The sequence below is a fragment of the Myotis davidii genome, unplaced genomic scaffold, assembly GCF_000327345.1.
Source record: "Myotis davidii unplaced genomic scaffold, ASM32734v1 scaffold724, whole genome shotgun sequence".
Lineage (NCBI taxonomy): Eukaryota > Metazoa > Chordata > Mammalia > Chiroptera > Vespertilionidae > Myotis > Myotis davidii.
The window spans coordinates 192,692-207,030 of record NW_006294594.1 but is presented as its reverse complement, the minus strand read 5'-3'; the positions used below and the strand labels follow the sequence as shown (position 1 = coordinate 207,030).

Below are 14,339 nucleotides of genomic sequence, written 5' to 3'. Positions count from 1 at the left end.
TGCCTACATATGCAAATTAACCGCCATCTTTGTTGTCAGTTAACTGCCATCTGAGTTGGCAGTTAATTTGCATATAGCCCTGATTAGAAAAGGAAAAGGGTAGCGTCGTACACCAATTACCATTTTTCTCTTTTATTAGTGTAGATATATATAAAATTGATTTCAGAGAAGAAGGGAGAGGGAGAGTGAAACATCAACAATGAGAGAGAATCATTGATCCGATGCCTCCTGCACATCCCCTACTGGGGATGGAACCCAAAACCTGGGCATGTGCCCTTGACTGGACTCAAATCCAGAACCCTTCAGTCTCCAGTCAATGCTCTGTCTACTGAGCCAAACCAGCCAGGGCCAGGCTGATTTTTTCCAAGGTCCCTTTATTAGCATCCATAAAGTCAGTCTTTGTTCCATAAAATTGTCTGGTCATATCTGAGTCTATGCATGTGTCTCTCAAACATGATATTCCAGTCAAAGGCTAGTAATATAGACACTGTTTCTAATTCTCCTATTAAAAGTGGAACATATTCTTAGTAAACTTATATGAATAACTATATTGACATGAAAATAGGAATCCTCACTAAAAGTTTTAAAATTCTGTATAAATCAGGCAGGGAGACAAAGATACATGTTTTAAGTCTGCTTAGAAACTCAATTAACCAAATTGCTCTAGGTATAGCAAGTTTAGGAGAAAGAAAATATCCTTATAACTGGACCAAAAAAAAAAAAAATGAAAGAACCACTAATATTTCAAATAAAAAGTAAAAAAAAAAATGTCACCAGCTTCATTAGTTCATTTAGTCCCATATAATTATTTAATTTAGAATTTGATTTTGGGGAAGTTTGTCAGAAATATCAAAGAGGTTCCTAAACACTTGGTCAAATAGGATCATAAGTTATTGTGAAACAATAATTACCCATTTAACCATGGTGACAGTTAAAAACTTCACAAACAAATAATAGAACATTAAACAGTTATAAACTAAATTTAGCTTTTTAAATATTAAAAACTGATGAAGACACAAAATTTTGCTTTCTAGGAAAACAACTTTAAAATATAAAGAAAAACCTTTTACAAGCTATTATCAAAAGTGGATGGAAGGTCAGGAAAATTTGTCATTTTAGCAGATAAAAGAAAATTAAGCTTTATTTTTCATAAGTACACCATTGGTATTAACTCTTATTTTTTAAAACCCTTGTAATGATAAATTCAACTTTCAGAGCTTGATTAAACAAGGCAAAGTTCTCATTTTCTCTCTTTCCATTCTGAGACAATGAAGAAAAAATTACTTTCTTTCCCCCTTTAAAAATGTATTTCCATTCCTCATCCCATCCCTCCCTCCACCCCCCACTCCGCCCCACAAACATATCCTACTTTCCTTGTATACAGAGTTGTTTTCCTTATTCACTTTTAGCAACTTTAATCACATATATTAATTATAATTTTTAACCCTTAGGAAACTTAACTAAGAGGTAAACAATTATGAGCTGTCTGTACATTATATTTTGTGGCTTGGCAAACTTGTAAATTTTCACAATATCTAAAATTATATGCCCTTTTTGATCTTTTATTGTAATATAGGTGTTGTTTACTAACTGATTCAAAATTATATTTAGTTCCTCTGTAATAGAAAGCCAAAAGTAGATAGACCCTACTTTCAGTAATTAATGTTGCATTATTTTATTTGAAAATGATGTAGCTATTCAATAAATTCCCATTATTTAACTCAACTTAGAAAAAGTCTAGCTTCAAGTTACCAAAAGACTTTGGAAGCTACTTTTAAGTACACATACCATAAAACATTATTATACCTTAACATTATCTTGTTTATTTAATTTACTTCTTAATAATTATATATACATTATTTATGAAAATTTTATCATACCAAGGTATTTTTCTTGCCAACAAATATTATAAATAGCGATAATATGAACTTATTTGACTTATAGTAAACCTAGATAGTATAAAATATTGTATTAAATGTGGATAACTCTAAAGACATGTCTGTTTTAATTAAACCAATAAACCCAAACAAGCTTTAGTGCCAAATATTTTCCAGATCAGCCTGGGAACCTGAAAGTTTCTTGGGTTAGCTTTTCTTATGTTTCTTAATTAACATGAGTGATTAATTTTAAGCCAATTACATAGCACTCTTTATAAATTAATTTTGGCAATACCACTCAGAGGTAGAAGATGGTAGAAGATTATGTATTTATGATACACATATGCATACATATACATATATACAGAGTTTTTAACATTTGTTTAAAATTTTTAGGTATGAGATAGGTACAATAATGCAAAACTCATTAGTTTATAAGGAACTGTTTGAATAGGTTAAGTTTCTCAGTTGAGATGGCTACAGTTTTTTACTATTTGTGGAGAAGGTGCTTAATATTTCTACTTGTCCTTGACAAACAATTTTAAGGGAGCTGCAGGGTAAATTTAGGCTAGGGAGCCTTTCAGCTATACTTTTATTTGTTTTTATTTTTTTGTTAATCCTTGCCTGAGTATATTTTTTTCATTGAATTTTTAGAAAGAGTGGAAGAAAGGGAGGGAAGGAGAGAGAGAGAGAGAGAGAAACATTGATGTGAGAGACACATTGGTTGCCTCCCACATGCACTGACTAGGGCTGGGATTGAACCTACAACCCAGGGGTCTGCCCTTGACCAGAAATTTAACCCGCTACCCTTGATGCCAGGGTCGATACTCTACTTCTGTCAGCCCTTGAACACTGGCTTCCAGAGGATCTATTTCCTCATTCTTTGGGGATTGATGAAGAAATGGGGCAGTTTCTGAAAGGGGTTCTTTATGTGAGATTTTTGCTTTAAGTCTTATTTCTCTTCTTTCATCTTAGGCTTGCTGTTATACTTTTTTATATGAGAGCCCTCTAATTCTTTTTTCCTCTCAAGCATAGTCAATTCAAAAAAGATCCACTATCTGGCCATTGATAAGCAGGATCTATTAACCAATAATCCTCTGTATGACTTAACAAAGGGCACAAGAAGCATCCAACATGAGATTGAAAAGAAAAAAAAAAAGGCAGCCCTCACAAGATCCAGAAAGTTCACTCCCAGAGCTAGCCTAAGAATACAGAGACCTTTGTTGTCCTAGGCGGAGACAATGAAAGTTGACTGTATAAGGTTGGCCCCTTAAACTGAGACACCTTATCATGAATTATCCTGTTAGCTGGCACGACTGGACAAAGACACAAATCAATGCCAGTCACAGGCCCAGCTTCTTACCTGTGCTTCTGATCAACTGGCTACAGTCACTCAGAACCTCAGCCTCTTTGATCGGCTGCAAAATGCACATTGATATGTGGACCTTCTGGATGGCACACTATTCTTACTGACCGAAAAGCCCAGCTCTCAAGACAGAGAACAACACAAACCAGATGAGAGGCAAAGAATGGTGACCACCTGTGTGAGAAAATGGATCCATAAAGCCGAGAGTACCCTGCCAAATTTACCAGTCACTAACCCCCAAAGATATAGTTCCATAGGTACGTTATCAGGCTAATTAAAATTTAGAAATTCAGAAAAACGATTCTCACCAGGTTAGCTTCCAATGGACCATGCAGGCAGAGATCTGGGAGGCTGGCATGGTAAGAACTCCTATTTCCTATCAGCTTTCTGGGTCAGATAGACCAGGGTGTCGCAGTTGCAGCAACCCCAAAGTGCAACAACTGGCCATATGTTGAGTGCCAAGTGAGGGAAAGAAAGGTTCCTCTACTTTTTCTGGTCTAATTCTTAGACCATCCAGAATCTTCTTCTGGATGGTCTAAGAATTAAATTGACACGAGACAGCTTAACAGGAGAAAATAACCAAATCTAACTACACAGGTACATACTGAGGCTCGATAAGAATACGGGGCCCATTGGCAAATCAGGCAGATGGGGCTGATAGCGATCTTGAGCTAAGGAGAAGGGCAGAGAGGTTTAGGACTTCAAAGTGGAGGAAGGCACTTGACATGGAGATAGACATGAAGATAACAAATGTTTGGGAACACAGGTTACCTGGGTCACAGAGAGACAATGGCCCCCAAGGACGCTCCGATCTCTAGACCCTGCAGAGTGTCCCTCACCACACCTGGCCCAGATCCTTTGTAGATCCCCTATGACAGTTCTGTTCTAGAACACGCCCATTATTCTTTTAGGCAACGAAGGGGAAAGTAACAAGAAACACTTTCCAAGTTTTCTGTTTCTTAAAAACACTCAACCTAAATTAATCCTCGTGCCAAAGAGACACATTTGGGGTGGCACACCTTGCTCCCCTACAGTTCCACCATCTCATTGAACCAGTTAGTCCTGACCATTGGTCAGGGCAGTTCATTTCTTTTCAGGAGGCGGTGACATGGGTGGGGTTCCAAGGTCAGGCCTTTATTATATAAGGAAGCAGCCAGGTATTCAATAAGAGGCATTTCTATGGAAACAGAAGATAGACAAATGTCAGTGTCAGGAGCAAAGTATAAACCAGTTTCTGGGTCTTGGTGGTAGCCAGTCAAGAAGTTTTCTTGCTATTAGAGTTGAAGCAACCTTTGCAGCTTGGAATGTCTCCTATGATGTCATTGGGTATTCAGGTAAACTTTCTGAATGGCTTACACAACAGGCATGAAGTTCGTCTAAGCATGCACTACTGTGGTGATTGATCTCTCTTAAGATTATATCAGGTTATTCAGCTTCAGTGTGTAAGGCAAATTGGAAACATCAGTTGGATAGTTGTAGCCAGATATTTGAGGAATATAGAAGAATTCAAGGTCCAGTTCAGTTTACTAGTTGGAAAACAAACCCTCAAAGACGATGAACAGAACTTGAATTTAATCCACAAGGGAGTATTATATTTTCTACAGAAACATAATTTTCTTTCTAATATCACCCTAATTTTTAAATCAAATATAGCCACATTAAGATTAATTTAGCCCAGTGGGTGTGGCTCAGTGGTTGAGCATCGACCTTTGAACCAGGAGGTCACAGTTGGATTCCTGGTTAGGGCACATCCCCAGTGTGGGGGGTGCAGGAAGCGGCCGATTAATGATTCTCTCTCATCATTGATGTTTCTGTCTCTTCCTCTCCCTTCCTCTCTGAAATCAATAAAAAAATTATTATATAGTAATTTATTTGTAAAACAGTCCAATATCAAAAACCTTGCCCTGACTATATCACTGCAGCAAGAATAGCAATTGGTCAGATAGGCTCTTTTAAATCTTCTTTGTACAAACTTTTCATAAGGAGTCTCCAGATTGGACTTTTAATAGCCTCTAGACCAGTGGTTCTCAACCTTCCTAATGCTGCGACCCTTTAATACAGTTCCTCATGTTGTGGTGACCCCCAACCATAAAATTATCTTTGTTGCTACTTCATAACTATAATTTTGCTACTGTTATGAATTGTAATGTAAATACCTGATATGCAGGATGTATTTTCATTGTCACAAATTGAACATAATTACAGCATAGTGATTAATCACAAAAACAATATGTAATTATATATGTGTTTTCTGATGGTCTTAGGCGACCTCTGTGAAAGGGTTGTTCGACCCCTAAAGGGGTCGCGACCCACAGGTTGAGAACCACTGAACTAGAAGCACCTGAATTCCCTCCAAGCCTCCTGATCTATGGTAAAGGGGCAATTCAATTGTAAATGCAACTTTTACTGCATTCTTACAATTTGAAGTGAATTTTTCTTCTTCCTATCTTCCCTTCTTCACTGACTACGTTCTTTAAAGGAGACTTAGACTACTGCTATTACACCAAAACTTCTCTAAGAATATCATATCTATGGTAAATATTTTGTTGGTGTTCTTGGGCTAGTATTTCACAATCCCTAAATTTTTCTAGAGAGACCTTTAATCTAATTACAGATTGGATTTTATGGGTGCCTATAGGTTAAAAACAACTCTCTCCACACCTTATGACAGCTGCCTCTCATAATTTGGAGTAATGCGAATGAACCGTAATAAGCAAGATTTAATAATGTAGGTGGTCTAGGGGAAGTAACACTGCACTTCAGATTTACAGAGCTTCCTAGCCAGCACTGCACACATCATCCCAGCATCCCTGGGAGTGAAATTGATTTAGGTATTACCAGTGTATTTTTAGAGTTAAGTGATACCTGAAGATTATATAATTTTAGTCCTTCAGCTGTCACTTAATACAGCTAAAAACAGAAATAAAGCCTCAACCCTTTTCTAAACCTGAGCTCCTAACCCTTTTGCCAGGAGTTGGAGCCATGAAGTGGAAGATTCTGTTAAGATAGATAAAGGTTAAAAATCAATGTAAAAAGAGGGAGGAAAAAGACACTGTAAAAGGAGACACCAATGAATATTTCTAGTACTGCTATGGGGCACTAGTATTCTAATCTTGGACTGTATGCACCATTAGCTAAAGAAAGGGCAGCAGTTGGGGGCAGTTCTGAGAAAATAAGATTATATTAGATTATGTTACCTTTATAGTTCCTGATAATTTGTAACCTTTAAAATGCATCTTACTGGTGTGGCTCAGTGGTTGAGCAATGACCTATGAACCAGGAGGTCACGGTTTGATTCCTGGTCAGGACACATGCCCAAGTTGTAGGCTTGATCCCCACTGTGAGGCGTGCAGAAGGCAGCTGATCAATGATTCTTTTGTGTCATTGATGTTTCTATCTCTCTCTCCTTCTCCCTTCCTCTCTGAAATCAATTAAAAAAAAACAACACATCTTACTTTCCATATAACAATGTCAGGTCAAAAGTAACTTTGTTACTTAAAGTTGATAGTTGTCACCTCTTCAATTTTTTTTTAATGGGTAGCATAAGATAAATTGGATTTTTCTAATAGTTGAACTTGTGCTTTGAGAGGATGATTGAAACTGGGGAAAAGGAAGAAATTATTTGATGAAAGGATTAATGATGAATAGATAGATTCACTCATTCACCAGTTCAATTAAGTACTCAGGTTCTAGGCACAGTCCTGGAAATTAGGGACACAATGGCGACCTTACAGTCTAACAAAAGAGACAGACATTTCAAATTTGAAAGCAAACTGGCTCACTTGTCAGAATGGCTACCATCAACACATGATTAAAAAATGACAAGTGCTGGTGAGGATGTGGAGAAAAGGGAACCCTAGTGCACTGCTGGTGGGAATGCAGACTGGTGCAGCCATTATGAAACAGTTTGGAGTTTCCTCAAAAAATTAAACCTGGAGCTGCCATTTCACCCAGTGATCCCACGTCTAGGAATATATCCTAAGAAACCTGAAATGCCAATCAGAAAGAATTTATACACCCCTATGTTCATAGCAGCACATTTACAATAGCTAAGATCCGGAACAGCCCAATTGCCTATTAGTAGATGAGTGGATACAAAAGCTGTGGTCCATGTACACCATGGAATACTATGCAGATATAAAAAAGAAGAATCTCTTCCCCTTTGGGACAGGGTGGGTGGGTGGGAGGTAATCAACCAAAGACCTCTTATGTATATATGCACAACCCATGGTCAGTCAGGTGGTGAGGGCCTGGGGCAGGGGGCGGGGGACAAGGGTGAGCTGGAGGGGGCCGATGGGGGAAAAGGGGACATATGTAAGACTTTCAACAATAAAGATTTTAACAAAATGATTCCATAAAAAGAGAAAAAAGAAAGAAAACTGGGAGTGGTGTTAAGTAATAAGTACAATTTTTGTGAGGGCCTTGATACATTTAAAGTAGCCTTAGTGGCAATCAGAGATTAACACCTCCACAGTCTGAGCTGTTGGGCAAGGCTGTCCGGTAGAACAGTCTCTGAGACACGTCTCCCTGGGCTCAGAAAGGAGGCTAAAAAGTGTCCAAAGCAAAGAGGGTTACACCAGAGGTACAAGGTAGGATCCGCAGAATGAGATACTTACTCCTTATGCCCATAAGAACCTGTAACCACATAACCCTTCCTCTTCAAAGAAATAGGACTTTCATGTGAATAATAAACGATTTGGGTTGTATTTTCCGTTAGATCCTGGCTAAAAATTGACCTAGACTGAGTCGCCATGCATTCCTCAGAAGTGGAGGAAGAGATGAATATGCTGGGGAAATATTTGGTTGCTTGAGACTTCAGCCAGAGTTTTGCTTTCACAAAAATGTGCATTCCCAAGCTAAACCACAGAACAAAGCTTTTTAGAAAGAGAACTAACAAATCACTTAAAGCTGATGAGATTTTTGAACCAGTTCTCTATCCTAAAGAAGAAAAAAAAAACCAGTCTGCATCCTAGGTGGTCATTTAAAAGCCAGGTATCTCAAGTAATAAGAGCAAAACATACCTGTTGCATGCTCTTATGAAGCTGAGCTCATATAGTTTTCTTTAATGGCACTTATCTTCAGCATTATTAAATGTGCTTAGTTATGTTGGTGCCATTTGGGTCCTTATCACCTTTGGACAAAAGTAATTTATGAATTACTGGTTTGGCTCAGTGGACGGAGCACTGCCCTGCAGACTAAAGGGACCCGAGTTCAATTCCGGTCAAGGGCACATACCAGGGCTGTGGGCTTGATCCCCAGTAGAGGGTGTGTAGGAGGCACCCGATCAGTGATTCTCTCTCTCATCTTTGATGTTTCTCTCTCTCCCTCTCCCTTCCTCTCTGAACTCAATTAAAATATATTTCTTTAAAAAGTAATTTATGAACAGATAGGTGTTTTCTGTTTGTTTTAGACTACAGTGGCCATTTGTATCCTTGATATAATCCCCTATGTAGAAGAAGTAATTATGATATTGATAATTCAAACAAAAGTCATCTGACTGGTCAAAGGAAGAGAAACACTGGTTATTGCTAATAGAACAGGTGCAAACCCATTTATCTTATGATATTTCACTGATAGATGTCTTAATACAAAAGGCTTCTGTGACTTTGCCATTATTTTTGTTTTCAAAAAAGTTTTTACTCATGCCAGATATAAGTCTTACTCTTCTTTTTTTTTTTTTTTAAATATATTTTATTGATTCTTCACAGAGAGGAAGGGAGAGAGATAGAGAGTTGGAAACATCGATGAGAGAGAAACATCGACCAGCTGCCTCCTGCACACCCACCACTGGGGATGTGCCCGCAGCCCAGGCACATGCCCCTGACCGGAATCGAACCTGGGACCCTTCAGTCCGCAGGCCGACGCTCCATCCACTGAGCCAAACCGGTTTCGGCAAGTCTTACTCTTCCTGATTTTTTGAAAGTATATATATAAAATTTGTCCCTAATATATATAAAGAGAAAGTGAGGCCAAAGCTTTAAGGTTGATTTAATGTCTTATATAAATTTACTGATAGTTAATATACCTCTTGACAGACACATGCATATATTTATGCTGTCTATACTTTATCAGGTATCCAAATTCTATAAATAGATACTAAAATAATAATATCTTTGATTGCTAAATTTGGGTAATTTGAACACGTGCTATAAAAGGATTTCTTCTCCAGTGGAATTTTGTTGAAACCACATCATCAAAATGGTTTCTGGTTGAGACAAGAAAATTTCCTCACATTGAGTGGGAGGACATTAAAGACAAAATTGACCATGTAAAATTCTGTAGGGGAGGTGATTTTGTGACTGGGCTTGAGAATTAAACTGACCAAAGAGAGATTTAACAGAAGAAAAGCGTAAAAATTTTCATTTGGTGTTAATATTTTTATGTGGCTTGGGAGACTTTATGGAAAAGAAATGAAATACCAAGCATAGGGTCTGAGAGCTTATATATCATTTAAAGAAAGAATGATAAATTGTGCAGGTGTGGCAAGACAAAGGTTAAAAGGGGTTTGAGCTAGGGGTGGTAGATTGTGAGAAAGTGATGAGGAATTATATGGGGAAGATATAAAGTCCTAAAATGTTTTATTAACTTTAAACATGAGAGTAAATTACTTTGAGATACAATAAAGCTCTGTTATAAATAGCACTTCAATAGGCCATTTTGACTGCGTCAGCAGATTTAGGCAAAACTTTTGACTATTTCAGAAGTGAATTTTGCCTTTTCTTGTACCTGCTCCCCCCCCCCACCTTTCAAATAAAATAAAATAAAATCTCACAATTCTGAGAGGTTGTTTTAAATTTTGGCAGAACACTATAAATTGGTCTTTAAAAAAATAAACAGGAAGGAGAAGTTCAACTTAGAAATTATTTTATTTAAGGGGCTTTTGCTAAGGCATTGATTGATACAGCATTCTGTACAACGGGGAAGGCAAAGGGAAAAATAGCTGTGTACACCTTTCGCAGCTGCACAGTCATGATTTGGGAAAAGGCGACAAATGTTAGCGATTATAGGGGCTGTATCATACATAAGAGGAAATGACTTCATTAATTCAAATACAGGAGTCTTCCATCTTCAAAGATTGAGTTAAACTCCCTGTACTCAAAATTAAGAATTTGGTAAAGCTTACAATCTCTGATACAGAAATGCAGTATAACCACAGATTCGATATTTCTTCCTTTTTCAGTTATAGATGCAGCAACTTGCAATATCTCCCTGAAACATGAAGCAGGAAGAATAGTATTGAAAAGTAATATCGTTATATACCTTTACCCATCAAAGAGGCTTCATTCCACGAGTCTGTCTCCCGTGCCTAAATCTTGCATCAAACATTGGATAAACCCAAGTGTGTAGGAAGAGATGTGATTCTTGCAGTCATTCTCTTTGCCATGGGAGTGCTAAGGTTCAAGTATATCTTCTTTAGGAGCTTTGTTGGGTCCGGTGGAGCATTTCAGGTTGTGTTCATCTTCCTTCTGATCCCATGCTGCTTCACTAAGGACTACAGAGCAACCCCTATGCTCCCCAATGTTTCTTACCTCTGGGCCTGGAATGCCCCAACTGAGCCTTGTCCTAAGAAGTTTCATGTGTCGATAGATTTGAGCCTCTTCTCTTTAATAGGAAACCCCCAAAAAGATGCTGTAGGACAACCTGTCATATTATTTTATGTTGATAGACTTGGCCATTATCCTCATATAGATAAGAACGGCAAAAAAGAGCACGGAGGAATCCCCCAGCTAGGTGACACACAATCGCATCTGGCTAAAGCTGAGAAAGACATTGAGTTTTACATACCAAAAGACCAGCTGGGCTTGGCCATCATTGATTGGGAAGAATGGCGACCTATCTGGGCAAGAAACTGGAAACCTAAAGATATTTACAAGAATGAGTCTATTCTGCTGGTTCAGCGACAACATCCAGCATTTACTCTCGAAGAAGCCACCGATAAAGCCAAAGAAGAGTTTGAAAGAGATGGAAGGAAATTCATGGTAGAGACTTTGAAATTGGGAAAAAAACTTCGACCGAAATACTTATGGGGTTTTTATCTTTTTCCTGATTGTTACAATCATCAATATACTAAACCCAATTACACTGGGGTGTGCTTTGATATAGAAAAGAAAAGAAATAATGAACTCAACTGGTTGTGGAATGAAAGCACTGCCCTTTTCCCATCCATTTATTTGAATACCCACTTAATGAATTCTCCTAAGGCTGCACCCTTTGTCCGGAACCGTGTTAAGGAAGCCATTCGGGTTTCTGTAGTACTCAATGAAAAAAGTCCACTTCCGGTTTATATATATACTCGCCCAGTTTTTACTGATGATTCTTCAAAATACCTATCTCAGGTAAGCAAATCAAGGCATGAGGACTATGAAATAGAGCCCACAAATAGCGTGTGATGGAATTTAACATCATTAAAACATTTTTTAATGAGAATTTGAGTTAAACTGACAACGATATGCCGGGAACAAGATATCAAATGCTCTGGAGAATAAAAGTTTTGCAGCTTAACATCATTTTTGAAGGGAATGAAACTTAGCTTTTAATATCCTTTAGGAATATGCACATATATAGTTCTGCATTATCACATGCATGTAAAATAAGAATACATTTCATTTTAATGCAAGCATCTTAGCAATCATGGGAGATTAGGTAGTATAGGCCATATATTTTCTCAGTTTCTTTTTTTTTCCTTTTTCTTTCATCGGCCTGCTCTGCTGTCAATAGAAGTAACTAAAAATAATAGAATACCTGTATTTTTTAATAGTAGGTAGCAGTAGCGTGAAAGATGGAACTATATAGTGGGGAAAACAAAAGAAAAATTGTATTTCATAATACATGAAAATTATGTAAAATTTAAATTTTTAAATTATTATTGTTGGTCATCATTCTTAGCTTTGGTGTTATTGTCCTACGTATAACACTTTTATTTTATTATGCATATCTGCTAACTTTTTCTGTCTCATTTGCCAGGAGGACCTTATACATACACTTGGTGAAACCATTTCTCTAGGTGCCTCTGGACTTATAATCTGGGGCAGCTTCAATTTAAGCCATAGTGTGGTAAGTTGAATTGATAAGACATAGATGCAAACATTTCTACTTTTAATGTTTTTGAGGGTTGTTGAGGTATTAAGTAATAAAATAAGCACTATACTTGGCACACAGTAGGAGGTGCTTAATACTGGCTGACTAAATAACCGCATACTATCATTGTGCGGTTATTTTGGGGAGCAGAAAATATTGTACTTGTTTTTCAGTGAGAAAACAGAAATTCAGTGAGACTAATTGAAGTTCTCTAGGACTACAGTCCCAGTCTTCAGACAGTGTTTGGTGTGTGTGTGTTTTTTTTTCTTTTCTATTACACCATGCTATAGCTCTTTTCAAAAGAATGAATGTATTTATTCATTCTTTCACTCATTCAACGACTCTTCATTAAGCACTGCTTTATCCACTTAGTCATTTAGTGATTCGGTGACAGTTTTATTGCAACGGTCAGCAAGCAATGTCCATAGGCCAAATCTGGCCTACTGCTTGCTTCTTTCTGTACATGAGCTAAGAGTGATTTTTTAAAAATATATTTTATTGATTTTTCACAGAGAGGAAGGGAGAGAGATAGAGAGTTAGAAACATCGATGAGAGAGAAACATCGATCTGCTGCCTCCTGCACATCTCCCACTGGGGATGTGCCCGCAACCCAGGTACATGCCCTTGACCGGAATCGAACCTGGGACCTTTCAGTCCGCAGGCCGATGCTCTATCCACTGAGCCAAACCGGTTTTGGTGCTAAGAGTGATTTTTACATTTTTTAAATGGATTTAAAAAACAAAAAAATAGTTAGTAATACATGAAAATTATATGCAGTTTAAATGTCAGTGTCTATTAGTAAAATTTCATTGGAACAGTCAAGCTCATTTGTTTAGGTATCTGTGGCTGCTTTTATAGTACAAAGGAATAACTAAGACTATCTCATTTAAAAACCCCAAAGTATTTACTGTCTGTCCTTTACAGGAAAAGTTCCCAACCCTTGGCTTATTGATTAAGTACCAGGTAATTGTTTAGATGCTAGAACTACAGCAGTGAACATAGCAAAGACCTTTCACCATGAACCTATCCTATATAATAAAAAGCTAATATGCAAATTTACTGAACGGCAGAATGGCCAGTTGCTATGATGTGCACTGACCACCAGGGGGCAGATGTTCAATGCAGGAGCTGCCCCCTGGTGGTCAATGCTCTCCAACGGGGGGAGTACCACTCAGCCAGAAGCCGGGCTCACAGCTGGTGAGCACAGCAGCAGTGGCAGGAGCCTCTCCCACTTCTGTGGCAGCCCTAAGAATGTCTGACTGCTGGCGTAGGCCCGCTCCGGCATCAGTTGGACATCCCCTAAGGACTCCTGGACTGCAAGCTGGGCTCAGGCCGGGCTGAGGAACCCCCTTGAGTGACGAATTTTGTGCACTGGGCCTCTAGTATTCTCACAAGTGGAATACAACATTATATACATAACTAGAGGCCCGATGCATGAAATTTATGTATAGGTAGCGTCCCTAGGCCTGGCCGGCGATCAGGGCTGATCTGTGGGGTGACCAGTGGGGCAATCGGGGGGCCCCCGCTGGCACCTGTCCTGGTTGGCCTGGAGCCTGTGGGCTGGAGACAGCTCCTGCATTGAGTGTCTGCCCCTTGGTGGTCAGTGTGTATCATAGTGACTGGTTGTTCTGACATTCAGTCAATTTGCATATTATGCTTTTATTATATAGGACTAGAGGCCCAATGCACGAAAATTCGTGCACTGGAGGGGGGTGTCCCTCAGTCCAGCCTGCCCCTTCTCACAGTCCAGGAGCCCTGAGGGGATGTCCTACTGATGGCAGGGAGTGGGCCTAAGCCACAGTCTAGCCTCCCTCTGCAGGAGGCGACTGGATGATCAGGGGAAGGTGATGCCTCATTATGTCTCCACTGCTGCCACTGCCAGCAGCCGTGGCTGCCTGCGCCTCGGCCCGGCCCTCGTTGCCTGAGCCTTGGGCCCCTGCAGTGGCAGCCACCATCGGTGGTTTGCCTGAGCCTCAGGCAGCTGCTGCGGCTTTGTCCAGGACGTCTGGATGATTGTC

General features: G+C 38.9%; 1 protein-coding gene across 1 annotated transcript in view; it reads left to right on the top strand.

Annotated features, from left to right (window-relative positions):
• Positions 1-10,625: 10,625 nt before the first annotated feature.
• Positions 10,626-14,339, top strand: part of SPAM1 (sperm adhesion molecule 1 (PH-20 hyaluronidase, zona pellucida binding)) — a 12,730-nt gene continuing 9,016 nt past the window's right edge. Inside the window, exons 1-2 of the mRNA XM_006768815.1 lie at positions 10,626-11,579; positions 12,208-12,297. Of these exons, the coding sequence (XP_006768878.1) occupies positions 10,626-11,579; positions 12,208-12,297 (1,044 nt within the window). The remainder of the gene's footprint in view (positions 11,580-12,207; positions 12,298-14,339) is intronic.